Source organism: Semicossyphus pulcher, unplaced genomic scaffold, assembly GCF_022749685.1.
Source record: "Semicossyphus pulcher isolate SPU_LCO1_2020_fin unplaced genomic scaffold, fSemPul1.0.p SCAF_22, whole genome shotgun sequence".
Lineage (NCBI taxonomy): Eukaryota > Metazoa > Chordata > Actinopteri > Labriformes > Labridae > Semicossyphus > Semicossyphus pulcher.
Window position 1 is genome coordinate 11,697,237 of NW_027211696.1, and position 21,319 is coordinate 11,718,555.

Genomic DNA, 21,319 nt, shown 5'->3' on the forward strand with positions numbered 1-21,319 from the left:
TGTTCACAGGACCATCAAAGATGTTGAAAATTTGCTGCTACTTGGCAGCAGGTGTCACTGATTGTTACCATGGTAACATGGGTCTTAGAGCCGAGTTTGCCTCAAGGTAAGGTCAAATTTTTTTGGCTTAAAAAGGTCCCATATTATACTCCTTTTCAGCAAGTTCACGTAGGTCTCAGAGGTCCCAGAACAGTCAATTTGAAGTCCGTTGCCTGGACTTCAGCCAGCCTGTAACTCCCTCTACTGAGCTCTACTGAGAGTAAGCTGTTTCTGTGACTGTAGCTTTAAATAATAATGAGCTGTGCCTGTCCAAGCCCCGTTCACACCGCTCTCTGGAAGAGGTTGTAGCTTGCGCTCCGGTACCATGCGCTAATTCGGTTGCTATTGGCCGGCTCTGCCTTCAGTCAAAGAGGGACGGGCACCTTCCTTCAACACCGACTCTGGTTGGCTATTGTAGGCTGGGAATCAGTAATGGAAGCTCCTATTGGTTCAAATGAGACCTCTATAGCAAGCTTAGAAGCTCGCCTCCACTTTGATACCGGAACGGAGTGGCAGTTCAAAGGGAATATGAAGTTATTACAGTAAATACATGGGGAAACGCGGCATTTCTGACGGCCGATTAGTAACGACGAACGGCGATCCGTGGATACTTATTGATGGAATAATGCTTTTGGACTAAATACTTTACTGGATTATATCATCTGAACCTTTAGCAATGTACAGTACACTGTACAGTGAGCCTCAATCTGTGAGTTAAGTCAATTTTGTAAATGTTTGTTTATGTTCTGCTGCCGTTGATTGCACCCGCTGCGGCGCGAGGAAGTTTCAGGGGGCAGACCAAACATTTATCTGGGGCGGGGTCACCAACCTGGAGGAGGTGTTATTGCCCTTATTGACGTCATGAAAGGAAAAGCTGCAATCGGGCTGTTTCAGCGTATATTATTGTTAGAAAAACATTCCAAAGTGAATTTTGCATAATATGGGACCTTTAAATTTAGTCCGTCTTTATCTTTGTGAAACTGTCAAACTTGCATTAGACTAATCCTTGAGCATTATTAAGACTGGCCTAACACTATGGACCAGTAAACATCTTTGTGAAACCGGCCCCTGTGATGTTAGAGTAAAGAGTCTTCGCTAAGCCTCATTTATTTTCTCAAAGTGAGATTAAATATTTCTCAAATAAAAGAACACCTGGTTATTTTTATTTACGCGTCAGGGCCCATTTTCACATAAATATATAGGTGACACTAAGGACGGTTATCAGCATCATATAACAAAGTTGTATCACCATGGAACAATACTTTTTTATGTCGTATAAATAAATGTCACTTTTACTTTGGGCAATATCACGCTACATTGTTTCTCTTTGTTGAATGTAATGAATACATCTAATAAATGTCATGTTTATTCTCTTTTTTTGTTCACATTGTGTAATGACAGCAGTTAGTACAGAGAAGGCTTGTTGGATGTCGGGCCATGAAGTGTCTCATTGAGTGTATTTCATAACACTGTATTTGCACGCATCAAAAACAAAGTGTATTTATCCCAATGTTTCTTACAGCTTACATAAGCACTATAACAACATCTCCTTTAGGGACGAGGGGAAGGCGATGAGGAGACAGTAAAGCTGACTTGAGTGTGAGTCATGTCGTCTCCAACCTGTGGCTGTAACTTTCTCACTAATTTGAACATTTTGTATGGATTATAATCTCTGCGTTATCCCCGGCTGACCCTATCTGAGATATGAACACATAGTGATCCAAGCTATCTCCTGAGGTCTTGGCAGATACGAACGCATTCCTGAGAGCATTTACAGCTCATACCTTTTCCTTTTAAGATGAGGTGTTCAGATACAGATCTCACTCTTAAAGAGAAACTGTACAAACTAAAATGTCTTCTTTAAGTTGAGTTATGAGACGCTGGGGCTACAAATTAGCATGATTAAAATGTTGATCTGTTAAACAGTACCAACAAGCGATACAAGTTTGGCCCACATTAGCTCCTGCAAGTCCTCATTGAGAGTGGTTTGAGTAGCTTTCATTTTGTGTGATGCCATCATCCCAGCTATAAAAGATACTGTTGAACAAAATAACTTAGAGTGTGGCTTTTCCAGTAAACAACAATATGAACTGTGTCAACTCTCAATATGCATTCCATGTGTGCTTGTTAAACAAGTCAAATCACATACGCCTCAACCTGCAAGAAGACACCAATATCATATCTCTCAATGCTGATACATGTACTTTTTTTTCCTGCCCAGTTGGTTTGTCTGGGTAGGCTGGATTGTTTTGGCCACATATACCCCTTTCCCATCAGAATTAGCATGTTGACACAGGTTTTTCAGACCCGGGAATACCCGCATATAGATGCCCATTGTCTCTTTTCCCATTGCCAGTGGAGTATACTCCTGTCGGTCTCTTTTCTGCTGCGCCACAGTCTGATGTCACAAACGCGCCCGAAACAGGGTAAAGTAAACAGTGAAGATGTTACGTTGGTTAGGTGTTTATTGTATCTGTTACTCATTTAGTCTGTTTATCAAACTCAGCAAACGATGTCCGAGCGCTGCTTGGATAAGGAGGGCGGAATTTGTAGCGGGGATGACAAGGAGTCTAAGAAGTTGCTGACGGAGCATAGCGTCGCGCTGGAAAGGGGGCGGAGATTAGCGTGTCGACACAGGTTTTGTGTTCCCATCAATGGCGATTGGATCGGAGGCGATAATGACCCCGGTCTGCAGGTTTTTTGACCAGTGGGAAAAGGGCTATAAAGGCAACAATTCATTGTTTACAAAAATTAAAACACACATTTAAAGTCATCAACATGAGCCTTTATAACTACCGTAAAATTCGGTGTATAAGACGCACTTTTAATGCTTTTTTTTTCATCTAAAAAGTGGGCTGCGTTTTATATACCGGTGCAACCAGTATAAAATGCAGGGAAAGGTATGTTATTGTGTTACGGTATTTTACCCAGACGATGGCGCTATAATCTCGCTAAAGTTGTCGGTTGTTAAGTGGTGACATCACACCTCCACATTAAACTGTTTCCGGGTCCAAGCCGCTACAACGTCTCCTATTTACAATATGCCGCAGTGCTGTTTTGTGTGTCCCTCGCTGTTTTAAGCGAGGAGCTAACTTGATTGTTGCTAACACTTTGTCAAGGACATGCACCGTCATGATTGCCTTTGAAGTCGCCACCCTCACAACAATCAACATTACCTTAGGCTGCCAGCCACTGCTAGTGGCCGCTACTTAGCAGGATTGCATACTGGACATGGTGAAAACAGAAGGTAGGCTGTGATTTGTGTGTGTTTTGAATGTGTTTTAAATAAAAATAAATTGAAACAGTGTTGAAATAACTACAGAAATACAGGTTTTTTACAGGTATAGAAAACCTTGTTCACTCTGGGATATCCCCCAAAACAGACTGCATTTTATATTCCAGTGCACTTATATTCCAGATTTTACGGTAAATGTAAATATGGCCCCATGTTATAACCCTTATCTATCGGGAAGGATGTATCCTCCGTAGGGATTTACCTGACTTTGGGGGATCTCGTAGTCGGCTCCCCAGAACAGGGTCATCCCCAGAGAGTACATGTGCATCTGTGGGGGGGAAAAATAACATTAATTCAGCTTCATACGCAACATTTTAACTTATTTAATCTTGATTTTTTTATGAAATAGAATACAACAGGACAAGAGCAAAGCAATAGTCAGTAAGAAGAAAGATTAGGTACATAAAGGTTTTGTTTCATTCAGATAAACGTGTAACAGAACCTTGAAAATAAGTCAAACACCCCCGTGTGAAGGAAGGAGAGATAGACTGAAGCTCAGCCACTGCTGGAGTGTAATAAAAAGTTGAATTCATTCTCAGTTGGAACAGAAAAGGACAGGACTTGGAGCCTAAATCCTAAACCCCTTTTTCCATTTCCCTCTCCTTATTACTCTGCACTTACTGTTTGGGAGAGAAATCACTTCCCCTGAATGTTGGGCTTGGTAGAGGAAAGAATAATTCAGGGATTGCCAAAGAATGCAACATGGCCTTCAAGGTCTTTCAGGAACAGAGCTCGGGTACAAACTGAAAGACGTACTTCTCAGGAAATGTGGAAATTCAAAAGCCACCCACTAAAGCAACAACGTCAAGAAGAGGAAAATCGTGGCACTAGCAGCTGACGTATGTTTACCCACAGTCTCTGATAATGGCAGAAGCAGATTATATTTTCTACACTGAAATAACTCAGCTGTGGAAGCGGGACCACGGCTGGAAAACTGACTCAGCACAAAACTGTGTTGAGGTCTGTGGGAGCGTGCCAGGCGAGAGAATCCAGTCATGCAAGATTTTAGCTCTGCTCGCAGACGAAGAGTGGAGGCGTGGCTTCGTGCATTAGGAAAACAAGTTGTGCACAGCAGGACATATTATGGTTTCTCACAACTTGTCTTCTGAATGTTGCAACTGCACAACCATCTCCAAACAATAATCGTTACTCCAGAGTTTGTGGTGTTGTGTTACTCAAGGAAATATCTGCCCTTATTAAACACCTTATTGCCCCTGTCACAACAACAGAGGTTTCTACACTCACCTTTGGAGACGCAGTCAATCAAAACATGTTGTGACCTAATTTTGGGCTGCAGCAAGTTTCCCGTAATAAAAAGAGGCGCAGCAGTTCATCTCCAGAACTGTTGTCATACAATACATCAGTAATGAGTAGCTGGCAGATGCAGCAAAAACACTGATGTTTAAAAGGAGAACACTTTAAAGGAGAAGTTTGGGATTTTTAAACCTGGACCCTTTTATTACAAATTTGGGAGTCGAAAATGACTCGTAGGAACAAAAACTTTCGGTCAGGTAGATGTCCTCTGCCATAGCTGCGATACGGCCGCAATGGCTGCAACATAATCCCCTGGGGCAATTGCGCCTGATCAAAGTTCGTCCACGAAAAGTGCTTGTTTTCGCCGCTGACAGGCTCAGATTGTTAATCCAGGTGTCTGACAACATTACAGAAATGATCCCTTCAAAGATCTTCCTTTTTTGAAAGAGTAAGATCCTTTTTGTGTCACCAGAAACAGAAGTCTCGCTCAAGGAGAAGTCTCGCTCTGAAATCTCATGGGTGGTGAGGTGTGACCTGAACGGGACGGTGGAAAGAGGACTGCCAGCAGGAATATATTTCAAAAGCCATGGCTGAATATTGACCTGATCGACGATGAAGATGAGGCATTTGAATTCGATGGCCGTCCCTATTTATTTGAGCCGGAGTATACGGACGACGAGCTCATAGAAGCTGAAGAGAGAACGAGGAGAAAGAGCTGCTGCCGGGCCGCGAAGCTCTGGAAATTGGTTAGCGAGACTCCTGATTCTGGTTACACATAAAGGATCTTAATCTTTAAAAAAGGATGATCTTTGTGGGAATCATTTCCGTAATGTTGTCGGACACCTGGAGTAAGTGGCAAAAACAAGCACTTTTAGTGGACGGACTTTGATTGGGCGCAATTGCCATGGGGATTATTTGGCAGCCATTGCGGCTGTATCGTGGCAACGGCGGAGGACATCTCCTGGGCTGATTCCAAAGGTTTCGACACCCAAATTTGTAAAAAATAGGGCCCACATTTAAAAATACTGAACTTCTCCTTTACCTAGTCATTTACCTGATTTGATTTGGCGTAATCATGCCAAATCAAATCAAAGGTTATCACAATATTGATTAAATAAATGTTTATACCTTCTCTATATCAGAGACGGAAGACAGCGAGCCCCCCTCCAGGACCTCTGGAGCTGTGAAGGCCCTCAGGTCCTGCTGGGTGACATACTCGTCTGTGAAAGAGATGTTGCCTGAGGGCATGAGCAGGAGGGACCAGGGGGAGATGATGAAGCCCATGGCGGCAGGGTCTGGAGAGGGAAACAAGACAGTTTAACCACTGCAGATATGATCAGGAACAAACAACATATTTAGGCTTATATTATAAAAATGTCATCGTCACACAAACACACACACATAGATTGAATATGAAGTGCTGTGATGTCAAGATTGATATTAGCATTAAAGTTTAGCCTCAGCGTTTAAAGCCTGAATGCTGCAACTGTATCCAACCACAGTGGATGTTCCTCGCTAAGACTTTATGGAAACTCGAGATGATTGGAGTAAACAAAAACACATGTTGCTTTCTTAGCCTGCGAGAAAATAACTGTTGAGGCACAGAAGCAGAAAGGAATGGCTACACAGCGTAATTCTCCTTTTCCTAGGAAGCCACAGCCAAGCGCGATGGTCAGAGGACGTTTTAAAAATATACAAAGGAATGTTTGAGCAGCGCTGCAAAATTCTTTTCTTTTTACTGATACTTCACCCCGAGAGCAGCGGAGAGACGAACAGAGGAGCTGGATTTGAGGCACCGAATATCTGCTTTCAAAAGCTGGAATTTACTAAGTAAATATAAGTTTCCTGTTTAAAACTCATGTGAGCATTCAGAAGATCGTACTCTAAAGGAGACTGGGTTACTAGGTGTACACACACAAAACGTCTGCCCTGGATGAGAGATAATAGAGCTGAGCAGATGTGCTTGATGTTTTTGATGGATCACAAATAAATCAACAGTTTCAATAAAGTGAAGATGTTTGCTGTTGAGCCTCAGAGAAACTAAGTCTTTCAAAGCATGCTCTATGTGATTCCCTCCTCACTTCAAAGGACAGCAAATTGTTGAAACTGTAAGTTCTTTATCCTTTAACAACGTGGTCTGATAAGCTGCTATCTGAGCTAAGGGCTGGAATCATTCTGAACTATTATACTAAGCCACCGGCTGTCCCTTTAAAGTAGATGCTTACAAACAGCACAGTGTACCATGCATTCAGGCCCACAGCCAACATGCCATTAGAGCAACAGGTTGAGCAGATGCAGAGCAGTAGGTAGGTGGCCTCGGCAGAGGAACAAATACTCCTTTCCTAGTGAAATTAGCGTGTTGACGCTGGTCTTCCAGACCCAGGAAGACCCGCGTACAGATGCCGATTGTTTCTTTTCCCATTGCCAGTGAAGTGCACTCCTGTCGGTCTCTTTTCTGCTGCATCACAGTCTGACGTCACAAATGCGCCCGGAACAGGGGTGAAGATGGTTAGGTCTTTATTGTATCTATTGCTCATTCAGTCTGTTTATCAAACAAGGCGCAGACAAATTTGGAACGAAGGAGTCGCAGAAGTTAACGACGAAGCTTAGCATCACATCGGAAAGGGGGTGGAGCTTAGCGTGTCGGTACGGAGGCAGATCACTCTCAAAAAGAATGAATGCACAAATTAGGATTCACACATATATTTTACGATTTATATATAATTGACTCTCAAGTGGGCGTGTGCGCATGTGATTGGGCGATGATTCCCTGTTGAAAAAAACGCATTAGTGGATCAAATGCAGTGAAGTTCACAAACCAAAACCGCTTCGTAAATGCAGGTGAAACGGTTTGTATATAAATGTCACAACGTCCAAAAATGTTTTGGTTAAAAATTACAATTACTTTTAAATATTTGTGAGTTTTCATTACACATATTTAAAACAAGAAATATTTGTGTGTGCGTTAGACGTATTTATTTATATGTGGATTTTTTTTTTTATATTTATGCAGCATGGTAAATATTTCTGTATGCATTGAAAAATGTTTTTGAAGAGAGTCATTTGTATATAAATCGTTAAATTTATATTTGAGAATCCTAATTTGTTCATTTATTCTTTTTGAGACTGATCTGCCTCCATAGATCGGAGCGAGGCGATAATTACCCGGGTCTACTGCAGAGTCATTTGACCCGGGTCTGAATGCTGATTGTAACCTGTCCCACTAAGCAGAATAGCTGGGTGTTGGCGGGTTGTTTGACCAGTGGGAAAGGGGCTTAACACAAGAGCAGGTAGAGAGATAAACGGTTAGATCCTAAAGACTCTACGGACACCATGAGGCGGAATCCCTCTGACAAATCAGAACTATTCACACATTGCTTGTTCAAACAAATCATTCTTACACAAACATACTAACTAACCACAACTGTGTACACACACTGCTGGTGGTGGTTTAGTGTTTGACAATGTCAGTCTATACACAATGTCAAGTTAGCCTCTCAATACATGAGGAAAGATTCAGTTCTACATACAAATGTGGAGAAAAATCCATTTAAAGTTCAGCCAAAACAAAGACTTTTTTTCCTGTTTCAAGAAGCACTTCTGTTACTTTTTATGGCTCGACCATAACACGTGACAAACCTCTCAAAAAAATTTAACTTTAGAAGGTTGACGTTATTAATCCGCTCTCGTGGTAAACATAGTTCTCTACATAGCTCAGTGACTCTATAATAGCCGGTTCCAACATCTGCTCTTCGAATTTTAGCTCCGCTCAGCAGTCTAAAACTGTACACATGAGAGGCCACAATTTACTCAGTATAGCTACACGACTGCACACTGGAGGAAAAAAGCAGGACGTGTTAACAATCACTGCGGCACAATACCATGCAAAGATTAAAATACGAACATTTCAACAGCCTTGCATTTTGTCCAAAATATGTTCAGAACTTTATCTCAGTAACCTCAATGGCTGAAATATACGAGCATTTTTGCACAGACCTCTGGCTTTAAATATGAACCCAGCAGCATAAAAGGCATATTTTCAGGCCACACTGATGAGAGGGGATTCCTTCAGCATGCCAGGATCGTGTGTAATGGAAGCAGTCAGCACAAATGAAAGTTGAGGTCAAGCTGTTTTATGCTGAAATTAGCATAAATAAATCTTGGGGGCTGCTTCGTGGAAATTCAAGGGCCAATCATGACATAATTATAATCATCATAATAAAGCTCATTGGAGTTTTGCATGAGACTAAAGCCCCTTTTACACTGCCAGTTCAAGCCAGGACTGATACGCCTCATCTTCTATGTAAAGCGCATGGAGGCGGAATGGTGGGGCGAAGTTGTTCCCGCCTTTGAGCCGGGATCGGAGGTAGTAACAGAGGCGAAATGGAGTCTGTAGCCCCTTTCCCACTGGTCAAGAAACCTGCTAACACCCGGTTTTTTTTGCTTCGTGACAAAAGGTTACAAATGGCATTCAGACTCGGGTCAAGTGACTCTGCAGAAGACCCGGGTAATTATCGCCTCGGTCCGATCGGATCGGTGTTGACACAATAATCTCCACCCCCTCTCCAGCACGACGCTATGCTCCGTCGGTCAGCTACAAATTCCATCCGTCTCCGTCCGAGCAGCGTTCAAACATCGTTCCAAATTTGTCAGCGCCAAGTTTGATAAACAGACTGTATGAGTAATAACGACCATAACATCTTCACTGTTTACTAACTTTGTTTCTGGCGCGTTTGTGCCGTCAGACGGTGACGCAGCGGAAACGGAGTATACTTCACTGGCAATGGGAAAAGAGACCATCTGCATTTATTAGCGGGTCTTCCAGCGTCTGAACAACCCCCCTCAACGCACTAATTTTGGTGGGAAAGGGGTATGAGTAAAAAGCGGAGTTGGCAGGGCGGAACTGGACGTGTGTGTGTATGTGAAGCTTAAGCTGTCTGTTTTAATGTCGCATGTTTGCTTCTTCCGTACCGCAATGTAAAATCACACTGGGGCGGCTTTTCACCTGCATTTCTTGGTTCATTATAAAATGGTAAACGCAGTGTAACAGCCAAGCTTCGTTATGGCACTGTGGCGTAGCCACAATGGGAAAAGGGCTGACCCTGAAGTTATCTCTCCTTGGCTTCAAGGACAATCAAAGATACTGATGCAGAACCAAAATAAATGCACTGATAAAATGACCTGATAAACTGTGACTTTTAAAAATGTGTCTGTCAGAAGTATGAACCTTGTTTTTTTGTGTGTGTGTACAAAAAAATACCTTTGTGAAAGAGTTCTTGGAGGCTCTCAGCACTCTGGCTGAGCACTGCCCAGACCTCCTCCTCCTGGAGCGGACCTCCTCGCACCTCCAACGCTTCTGCCAGAGACACGTGCATCTTCCCTGTGTAAAGCAAATAAAAAGAAAAAGATTGAAAACAGAGTTACAGATATGTGAGGGTCGGATCATTCCTTCATATCTCCTGAGCTTCCCGATTGACCCTTCTGTCAGTACTCTAAATGTTCTGTAAGAATCTACACCTAACAATCAGTACAAACTTTATGCTTCATTATAATTCAGTTGAGAATTAACATCTTGTAAGAATCCACTCCATACTTGTCCTAACTGGCCTGACAGTACACATGAAAGCTAATAAGCCCACATTGCTGTATCACTGCCAAGCTCTGATTCTGATCAACAGTTTTTGCTCTCTCATGCCCCTGGGCAAGCCCCCACATCTTCTTAATGTAAGCTGTCTTATCATCCTCTGCAACTGAGGAGGTAGTGCAAGCACATGATATGCGCATGCACACACACCCTGCTTTACTTGAGTTACATTCAACAAAGTCGCATTTTATTACTCTGAGCCTCTACCAGCTTCCGAGGGGAAGATAGATGCTTCCAGCTGGCCTTAAAGCTGCTCGCTTCTCTACAAAGAGAAGTAGTTTGATTACATGTCATAAAGCTACATCAGGGTCAAACTCGAGCTTAGTAGTTTATATGATCCTAAAGAAAGCGGTGATACAACAAATTCAGTGTTTGGTGCAGATATATGAATCAATACCCTACAACGGTATAGTTAGCATATATTTAGAGCCACAAGACGCGATGCCTGAAGGGTAAAACTTTGAATTCACTCGTGACCTCCGGGCTGGCTGGCTTACAAGATTTTATTTTTTTTATGATTCAATTTGAAGTCACAAGGTTTTTGAGTCTTTGTCTCAGCTGTAACCGTCTTCAAACCAACCAGTAGTCCAAATGTAACGGGGATTTTTGGGCTGAACGTCAGAAAAACACGACCCTGAATGAGTGAAATGACACATGTTAAGGTCACGTCTTATCTATCGAAACCCCGGCTCCTGTGATCCAGTGACAATCACGTCTAATCTTCCAAATCCAGCCATGACATGATGCAAATGAAGCTCCTCCAGTTTCCTCCACTGCAGAGCCCATGGTAAATGTCACATACATGACAAGCCGACCATAATGTTGTTGGGAGTATGAGAAACATCTGCATACAAAGTAAGTGTTCTGGATATTGAACATTTTAAGATTACACACATCTGCGTTTAAGATTCAAAGGTTTTATTTGACACATGCTAACACAACATGTGCAGGGCAACGCAAAGGATTCAGAGAAGACAATGTGCTTGACAAAGCTGAGGATATACGGCAGTCTTAAGTAAAAAGAGAGTACAAACAAAGCCCTGTGTTCTCTGAATAGGACAAGTCAAACTAAGATTGATGGTCCTGGGAGCCTGAAATACGGTGATTTAAGGTCGTCTGTCGAGCCGGCTCTACAATTTTGCCACTTGTTGGGACAAATCTAACCACAAGAGTTCGATATGACAATAAAGTTTCGCATTAAAAAGCAGGAAGACTAGAGTTCTTATTTTTTTCTCTGCATAATCTGGACCTCAGTGACTCAAATTTTAGCGTGCTGCTTCCAAATTTCCCAAAACGTAGCCAACAAATATGACAGAGCAAAATTCTGCTACAATATAACAAACAAACTGCCTTTAAACGAAAACATATGAAACTTTAACAGATAAAAACTTCCCCGTTTGACAGAAATATATAACTTTCTTACAAATTTTTCACTTTATCCCCCCAATTTTGATCAAACCCACATCAAACGCATCACAGGGCATACATTCAAAACAAAGCAAAACACATGCAAACAGGAAATGAGGCATAATTCCTATGCAAGATCATCCAAACATCAGTCATGTGTGGGCTGCCTACAAAAGTAACTGAGGCCACATGTAATCACTGTGTAGTTTCTGTAGTGACACTGTCCTTAAATCCTAAAATGGTCCATGGAGACTTGCAGGCGCACAGATTTAGCTGACGGACACAAAGGGCTTAATAGCAAAGATGAACAGACGCAATGTGTCGGATCTTTGGCTAATGAGTAAAACAAATCTACCAGCATCTTTTAGGCTGTATTCTACTAGCACTAATTTTGTGCCCTGTGTGAGCTGTTTTTGCTAACTGCGAAGCACCTGTGGTTTCGACTCATTGGCTTGAATCTCATCTTTTGGCCTCAACTGACTATCCATTACCTATACTATCTATCCTGTTCAAGGTCGTGAGGGGCGGGTTTTTCAGACCCAGGAAAGACCCGCTTACAGATGCCGATTGTCTCTTTTCCCCATTGCCAGTAGAGTATACTCCTGTCAGTCTCTTTTCTGCTGCGTCACCGTCTGACGTCACAAACGTGCCCGAAACAGTCGCAGAAGTTACCGATGGAGCATAGCATCGCGCCGGGAAGGGGGCGGAGATTAGCATGTCGAAGGAGGTTTTGTGTTCCCATCAATGCCGATCGGAGCCGAGGCGATAATTACCCAGGTCTACTGCAGAGTCATTTGACCCGGGTCTGAATGCTGATTGTAGCCTTTCCCACTACGCAAAAAAGGCGGGTGTTAGTGGGTTTTTTGATCAGTGGGAAAGCGGCTACAGAGACAACCTTTCCCTCTAACTTCCCCACCTACTGGCAATTTAGTGTCACCAATGAACCTAACGAGCACGTCTTTGGACTGTGGGAGGAAGCTGGAGTGGAGAACATGCAAACTCCACACAGGATGGCCAACTGTGTCTGACCCAGGACTCGAACTAGGAAACTTCTCGCTGTGAGGCAACAGTGCTAACCACTGCGCCTCAACTGACCTATTTGATGGATATTTTTTGCATTTCTTCATTGAAGTTTAATATCCTCATTGATATCCATGACAGTGCAAGGAAAGTTAGCGCGATGCTGACGTAGAGAACAGCAAGGACAATTTGGTTTGTTAAGAACTTCACCTTTGATTGACATTTTTTTTTAAATCAAAAAAGACTTGTCCAAACACAGGTACTATCTATAACACCCTAAACAGCAGAAAGACAGAGCAACTTTAAGTTGGAGCTGATATTTTTGCTGCAATGTTTGTATACTTATGGCACATCGTGTCGTCCAAGTGCCGAGTTGGATGTTTGGACAGCATTTGTACCCCCTTTCCCACACCATTTTAAACTATGGTTAACAAAGGAATCATAACAGTTTATTTCATTTTCAATCCAATACATATTTCAGCCCAAAAGTGGTGGACCAAATAATCCACCAGCTGAGCCACACTGCTAGCTTGGGTAAAGCACCAGATTTTTTGTGGCTAGCATAATGAGCTAAATTTTAGCATGTCACTTATCCAAAAACGTTCGGCACGAACCAGGTCAGCGTTCTCATTAGTGTCAGGCTTAACTTCTGAAAGAAATATGTGAAACAACATCCTTTCTGTGAGTTCTGGTTTGTAGGAGAGTTAATGAGTAAGCATGTCACAGGCCTAAATGTTTATGCAGGAATGCAGGTTAACCATTCTAGTCAATGGGAGGCGTGAAGGCTGGGGCGAAGTGGGTTACTACCCATCTTGCTCATTACCCATGAGAATGGGGAGAGCGGGTGCTGTGAAGACTGATTGTTTTGCGGCCCTTGTTATTTCAACAGAGACCTACAGTGGAATGTTTTTTATCCGCGCTGAGGCTGCTGTGCGGGCCAGCTCCTCTCGCATTGGACTATGGTCCCGCTCATTATTGAGGGGGCTTAGGAGGCAGCGGCCCAAAACAGCGAGAGCAGACAGCCTTCACCACTTCAGCGCCTCATTCTCTTTTTCTTTTTCAAACAGTGGGGATGTTTGTTCCAAGGTATTCCCACACTATAGCTCGAAAGGAAAAAAAAACCTAAACAAGGCTTAGGCTGCCTCCGCTGCTAAGTGTTTGAAAGTCTTGGCCACAGTCACAAGAACTTAAAGAAAATAATCCTGGAAACGTGATAGTGCTCCTTACGCTGCACTTAAGAGAAGCTTTTCTTTTCCTCCCACCTTCCTGTCAGTGACACAGCTACAACTCATGAAATGGATTTAAAAACAATCCCCTGAAAAACTGCTCTACAGTTGGGTAACTGAAAAGGTACCAAAAAGTTTCTGCTTGTTTGATGTGAATGCTCGTCGCTTTTCGCCAGGAACAAAAAGATCAGAGAAACATACATCTTCCCCTCTCAACTTTTCCTTTTATCTTATAACTTTATAATCTGCGATTTTGAAGCAACCTCCCATAAAAACAGCAGATTCCACTTCTATTTCCAAAATCATAACTCGTAACATAAGATACGAGGAGGAATTTGTTCATATCCTCTAAACATCAGAACCGTGGTCTCAGCTGGCAAACACATTTGGAACAGAAGCTAGTTGAGAGGAGGCACTGTGCGCCAACAATGGGGTGAAAATCTTCCTGAAGTCATCCATGCCAGGAAAAATCAACAACAAACTCTGAGTGAACCTCTATTCCCAGAATCATATGCAGCCTGAAAAGCCCACGATTCAACGCAAAACACACATGGTGTCTAGGAAGGCCTGGATCACGATCTCTTTTGAACCAACAAGACAGATGATGTAAGGATTGATGTTTTCAAAATGCGTACAGAAAACCAAAACCAGACTGTATGGCATAAAGCTGATACACTGACGACACGTAGTTGAAGAAACGTCTTTAAAACTCAGAAAAACACTTGATGTATTCTTCCAGGAAAGAGACGTAGAGAGGTTGAGGTTGAATTCACAGCTGGGGCTTTCTAAAGTTTCGTGTGAAGAAAACAGTAGCGGGAATAGAACCAAAAGCGGTGACTCACCTACATAAAAGGGAACACCCAATGGTTCGTTTTCATTAAGCCTAACCCACTTACAATTCTGTCAAGTAGCCCACATGCTTTCCAAGATTATCTTACAATGAGTTGACCACAAGGTTGTTGATGGACACTGGCCGTTACAGTTCTAAACCTGGTTTATTCCAGTAATGGACTGGTTTCTCTGACCATTAAGCCACCCCGGGTGTTGGGATTTTGCTTCTCAGCTCAGCCTGGGTCAGGGACCAGCCAGAACACACTGCCATGGATATTCCATGATTATCAGCCCGGCTCTGGACCGACGGCCCTCACTTTTCATTTCAGTCTCCACCTCATCCGCTCCATTTCTGTTAATCACAGGGTTGCTATGAGTACCGTGACATGCAGAGCATGGTTTTGCAAAACCTCACCCCCCCCTCTCTCTTCCCAACACACAAACCCAACCCACTGACTATTTTCCCCATTTTTTCCTATGATGATGCTCACACCATCTCTAACATAACCGCTTTGGACGGGGGTGTACAACTTGCTCAATCACACAGACTGCTAAACCACCTTCCTGTTTAGTCCTGAGTGAAACATTCAAAACCCTCATGACCTTTGACTTTAAGTTAACTTCACTACTTTTCTATGGTAATGAAGGGGGAGGGGGTACAAATGCCTTCTTACAACTCCCATAAAACCTTCAGTCTGGACTGACACAGGAGAAAATTAACTGCCTAAAATGTTGTGCGAGTTGCCTATTTCCTTGAGGAACTTTAAAGCAGTTAACTAGCTTGACAGCCAGTTTTCCCCCCTAAACTTCTTAAGACAGTTGAAGGAGATGCCCCATGTATCCCCATTAGTAGAAGCAGCATTGTTGTGACGTCATACAACATGCAGCAATACATTTCAGTCGACATAGACTGTTTACTAGCATACAAGTAGCTTGCTAACAGCCTTGTCAATCGCTTTTTAAAGATAAAAGAAGCTTCCACATTTTTGCCTAGCCTCAACAGTTTTCCCGGGGACACATTGTTGCCCACCGTTACGCTAAGTTCGTCAGCTACAACACGAGAAAGTTTTGTACTTCACTTTTTAAGGACTTAAAAGCGTAACTTACCAGGCAAGAAGCGCTATAAAATCAATTTAAAGGGAAATATTCGCACTCCAACGAGGCTATGAGTGCGCACACAGACGGGACCAGAGGCCATCCCATCCACAAAGCAACATCTTGGAGAGTTGGTTGAATATGCGGCGAGGCAGACAGGCAAGGTAAGCAACAGGTCTCCACTTTTACCAATAAAAATCCACTACCCCGGTGTTGTCGTATCCCGAGCTCGACGGTTTAAAAAAAATAACTTCTTCTACTGAAATAGCTTTTTAGAAAAAAGTCGTGTTTGATGCTCACTAAACAGTATTGAGCTCCCTCCAAGCGCAGCCCAGTCACCATTACTGCTGAGGAGCGGAGTAACCCCTCCTTTAGCCCAGCTAGCGTGGGCTGACTGGGAGTAACCAGACACCTTACTGAGGCCGTCCATTGGCTCTGCGCGAGGGGGGACTGTCATAGAACCGTTTCTATAGCAACACACACAACTGGGAGTAAAATGTACAGTTAGCTTGGGTACTGGAGGCAGAGTCAGGTTTATTTAATGTTTCTACATAGTTTCAAACGTGTTTATGGGAAACAACATCCAAAATAATTACAGTAAAATCAGTGTCAATTTATTATCAATTAAAGAAGAAGTCTAAGAGGGAGACGTGGAACAATGAGGGTTTACATGAGTCCGAATTTGTTACTCTTAAGAAACGATACTCAGGCACAAATGAAACTGTATGCATTTGTGTAATGTACTACGACCCAAAAGCTGAAAATGACAACCTTTTGTATTTAAAATGGATTCGTTTCTCTCTCATGGGATATATCCCTAACCTCTTGGACCGTGTGACGCAGCTAACATTTTGTAAACTCATTTAAAAAATCTAGCTTAGCCTATATTTTCACTTTTCCCACAATATCAAAGTATTCTGAGAGCCATTTAAGCAGTCAGGAAGCAATTCACTGCTGAGTACTTCCTTCCTATGGTGCACTTCAAAGCTGCCTTATTTATGCTCTCTCTTATGCCATCTAGTGGCAGCTAGTCATCATTACACGCTGCCTTATGTAAATACCGGCTGTTATCTCTGCCTGCCTGTGTCTGTCAGCGTTAAAAAGCGTGATTATTATCACCAGCCATGGGCCTGGAGTGATAAGACTTCATTCCTGGATTAACATACGTTTCCTCTGTAGCTAGATGGAGACTGTTGATATTCATTTCCCTGATAAAAACGTGTTTTTTTTTGTTTTTGCACCAGGAAACAACATTTAGGATGAAATATTAAATACTTACATATATTTCTGAACCCAACCATTTCTTGAAACAATTGTGGGTTAGTCTTGGCCTAACTAAGATCTCACATTTAGCAAGAGGCATTGTGCAACACTTTTGTCTTTCTCTGTTTAATATATTTGGAGGATGTGAACTAACCAGAAACTGTGGCCATTCATTTCCCTTAAAGAGATAAACCATCATTCTTAACTTCTCAGGGAGGACACCCAAAATACTGTCCTGTAGGTTCAGATTTATACGGAAAATCTTCTTTTTGATCTTTTTCCGATACAAGTTAGGAACAGTCCCCCAAGCTGTAGGGCAATTTAAGGCAATCAAAAAGTTTACATTATGTCTAACTATCCCTCTTAAATACATGTCAAATGTATCGTTTTAAGCTGCAGAGTGAGTGTGTTCAAGTCCTTTTGTCCTCCACGAAGCACATTATTTTTAAATCACTTGGTTCTTATGTAACCTAGAAAAATAATTGAGATTTCTCAAGCAATGTTTGTTGCTGTACAGTGGTTAACAACCAGAAAATAACCATCCATTATATTTTCCCGCTTATCCTCAGTTCAGGGTCACGGGGGGGGGGGGCTGGAGCCGATCCCAGCTGTCATTGGGGCGAGAGGCGGGGTACACCCTGGACTGATTGGCAGTCAATCACAGGGCTGACACAGAGAGACAGACAACCTTTCACGCTCACATTCACACCTTTTTAAAGTCAACAATGAACCTATCAGGATGTCATTGGACTGTGGGAGGAAGCCGGAGTACCCACAGCGCTTTACATGTGATGACCTGGAATAATCTCTTTGTTTCTTCACGTCTTCTCGTGAGTAGAAAAATTCATTTATCCCTGTCCACATACTCACAACCAGTCTCAGAGACCGATACTGTCTCCACTATGCTCATGTTAAATTATCACTTCTAGGAGCAGGAAGTAGCTCCTTAAATGGCTTAAAGCAATATTTTCATGAGATTGTTCGGTGCAGATAATGACATTGCTTGACTTGCATTCCATTGTATTACTGTGTGAAATTTTAAAGTGGATGTTCTTGTTTCGATGATAAGACTTATTTTTAGATCTCCTCCTCATTTCCAGGTCATGGCATTTCCAAGAAAAGGAGGAAGAGAGGCATCCTCGGTATCTGGGCTGTCATCTTAAGCAACCTGTTCTTTTTTTAAGCGAGCTAGGAAACATGTCAGCGTCTGATAACCTGCTGAGATCTGAGTCTTTTTTCACTCTGAGCTTTTAAACGCTAAACATTACCTGAGGCAAGGAGGCCCCATCAGGAGACCGATCGGGGTAACAGGGTCTGGGTAAGAGATGTCTCGTAAATGTAACCAAAGGCGTTCTGAATTTAGGATTTCCTCCTTCCTTCTATTCCTGTCAGCCCTGTCCTTAATACCTCCCCATCAGAGCTGGTCTGAGCCCTGAAGGTGATTTCCTCTGAAGCCTTGAAAGAGTGGTAGCCTTGGAAATGTGGGGCACCTGGCGGATTGAAGGCATGTGGTTTGCTGAGTGGTGAGTTTGGGTCCAGCTGGAGAGCATTAAAAACTGTCCTGGAGGTGCTTTCTCGCCGCCTTTGAAATTACTTCCTTGGTCTACGTAGAGTTAAAATACAACCTTCCCACGTCTTGCAATAGTGTCAGTGATCCATCAGAAATGCACGTACACATATGAGTACGCATATTTTTGCAGCATGCATGTAAATCCCCTACTTTTCCCCATTATAAGCCTCTACCTTAAGCATCCGAATCAGTATAAAAAGCTGTTTTAGATGTACAGACATCCTCCTACTCATATGATGAGTGTTGCTGAATATAACTCAGAAGCATGTTAGGTAAGCTGACTTTATTGACCACTCTGTTTCATGTTTTTCAAGTGGCTTATCTCACTGGAGAAAAAGAGTACAATGGATTGAAACCAGCAGCAACCGCTGGCTCTGATGCACTTTAAGGTTTTCTGTTGAGCTGCAGTGTATTAAAGGGCGGGTATTATGCTAATTTCAAGCTTCATATATCACTCTGTGATACCTGTGGAGTAGCTTAGCATAATTTACAGTTAAAAAAAAGAATAATTTTTCTCACAAAGGTGCTCTGTGCAGGCCCTCATACAGCCACTGCCTGAAACGGCTCAGTCTGCTCTGTCCCTTTAAGAGACCCCGCCCCTACAAGCCCACTTGCACTTTGTGACGTCACAAAGATTACTCCAACATACTTTTACCCACAGATTTGAAACTTCACACACGTTTAGTGGACATCCAACATTGGAACATTATATATATATATGTATATATATCTGTCTTAAAATGTGAAACTGCATAATCCCCCCTCTTTAATCATTTATCACCTCAGTACGGTAGGTGACCTAGCCTAGTTTGTGATTCTGATCAAATATAGTTTTATTATTCTACAAGATACTGCCTCCTTGGGGCCATTCTCCGTATGATCTTTGGCTGGGTCTGGCTGAGTCTGCAGCTGTTCTGCTGCTAGCTAGAGTAACTTGGATTCTTCTTTTAACCACTATTTTAAAGCCATTCCCGCTTCAAATGAGATGCATCCTCCGAGTTGTCCTATGTGAGGATATGTAGGTCTGCCGTGAATAGTTCTTGGAGCCTAATCCAGTGTTGTAGTCAAGACCACACTAACCAAGACCAAGTCATATCCGAGAAAAGCGTGTACCAAGACATTAAGGGACTGAGACCGAGTCAAGACCAACACCATATATATGAATGAAAATGGTGAACAACATACAAGGGTTTTCTCTTTTTTTCATATAAGTTTGCCTTTAAAAAATGTGTCTGCAACAAACAAAGTCTGACCATTTCCATGTGTTTTCTCTGGCATGTTGTTTTACAGATAAGTTCCTTATGGTTTTGGAAACCAAACCCAATGGCTGACGATTTCGAGGACAACTCTGGTCCGACACATACACACAGCCACTCCTCGTGCCGTCTCCACCCACTCCCACTTGCGTTAAGTGTGACGGGAGGGCTGGGGCTGTTACCGGGGGAAATAAACAAGCTATAAATTAAAGTTATCGGTTGCAATTAGAGAGGGACGTCAAGACCTTCAAAAAGTGGCCTCATTCTCGAGTACTACAACACTAGCAAATCTCTGCAAAATCCTATTGCAATGGCAGGCCTGAGAAGGTTTGAGCAACCAGCCCAGCTCATCCCACAGTTGCAGCTATATCTCAGAGACAATGACCTGCAGTTTTAAGGCTCTCTCAGTCCTCCGTGCAGCCACAGTAAAAGCTTATACCTCCGCTTCCTGCCTCCCTGCACTGGTTTCTGTCTGTGTGAGAGAACCCCTGGCAGGTGGTCCCGGGCTGTCTGAACACATTTTCTGCTTAGTCAGAGGCAGTGTCTGGCTACATTACTGTTGATTTGAGACTACATTTCATCCCTAATGGGCCTGACTTCTGGTGTTTTACCATATCAAACCCTGTGAGTGGCTGTGAGGAAGTAAACAGCTTCAAATATCACTGGATTTAATAATCAGCATTCTGAGGTGGCAAAGTCACACACTAAAGGAAAGCTTGAAGACAAGAAACTAAGGCAATATTTGATACAACACTTAACCCTTGTGCCCTCCTCAAATTTACTACCCTCTGGACACCTTTGTGGCAAAAAAGTACACGTACAAAAAACAGCTATTAAATCAGCGTACATCAATATTTCTTTCTGCTTTTTTTTCATAAATCTTCCACTTCAAACTTGCTACCAAACATTCAAGCAGGATTTTAACCCTTTAAATGCCAGTTTATTTGAATTATTTCATTATTTATTACAAAAAAACATAAACAAAAAAATGTAATCTCACTGCCCTTACAACATAAAAGCATGCATTCTGTAATTCTGTCAGCATTTCATTTTGAAGAAAAGTAGCGATATTTGACATTTTTACTGTATTCCACTGTATTCAACCGTTTTCCCTTTGTAGGCCGATGCATGAAATTCTTGTTTTTTTGTTATATTATGGAGCTGTGTGACTACCAGGGGGCCCCGAGAGGGAGTTGTCAACATCTGATTCATCAGTGTGAACATTTATTGTGCAACAACAACTTTGAAAACTCCAACAACAAAAGAGAACACAACAGAACAAATGAAATATGAACACATTTAAAACAGAAATATCCAGGCGTTGAATATGTGATGTATGTGTGTGTGTTTGAAAGAAACAGATAAATGAATTGAGAGAGTGTGTGTGTTTAGTTTAGTTCATTTCCAGCGGCACGTGAC

The 21,319-nt window shown here is 42.5% G+C and overlaps 1 protein-coding gene across 1 annotated transcript in view; it reads right to left on the bottom strand.

Annotated features, from left to right (window-relative positions):
• Nucleotides 1-16,142, bottom strand: part of ptpn13 (protein tyrosine phosphatase non-receptor type 13) — a 55,081-nt gene extending 38,939 nt beyond the window's left edge. Inside the window, exons 1-4 of the mRNA XM_069673027.1 lie at nt 15,824-16,142; nt 9,849-9,968; nt 5,717-5,883; nt 3,537-3,602 (exon numbers count right to left, since the gene is read on the bottom strand). Of these exons, the coding sequence (XP_069529128.1) occupies nt 3,537-3,602; nt 5,717-5,883; nt 9,849-9,963 (348 nt within the window). The 5' untranslated portion in view covers nt 9,964-9,968; nt 15,824-16,142. The remainder of the gene's footprint in view (nt 1-3,536; nt 3,603-5,716; nt 5,884-9,848; nt 9,969-15,823) is intronic.
• Between the last annotated feature and the right edge of the window lie 5,177 nt (nt 16,143-21,319).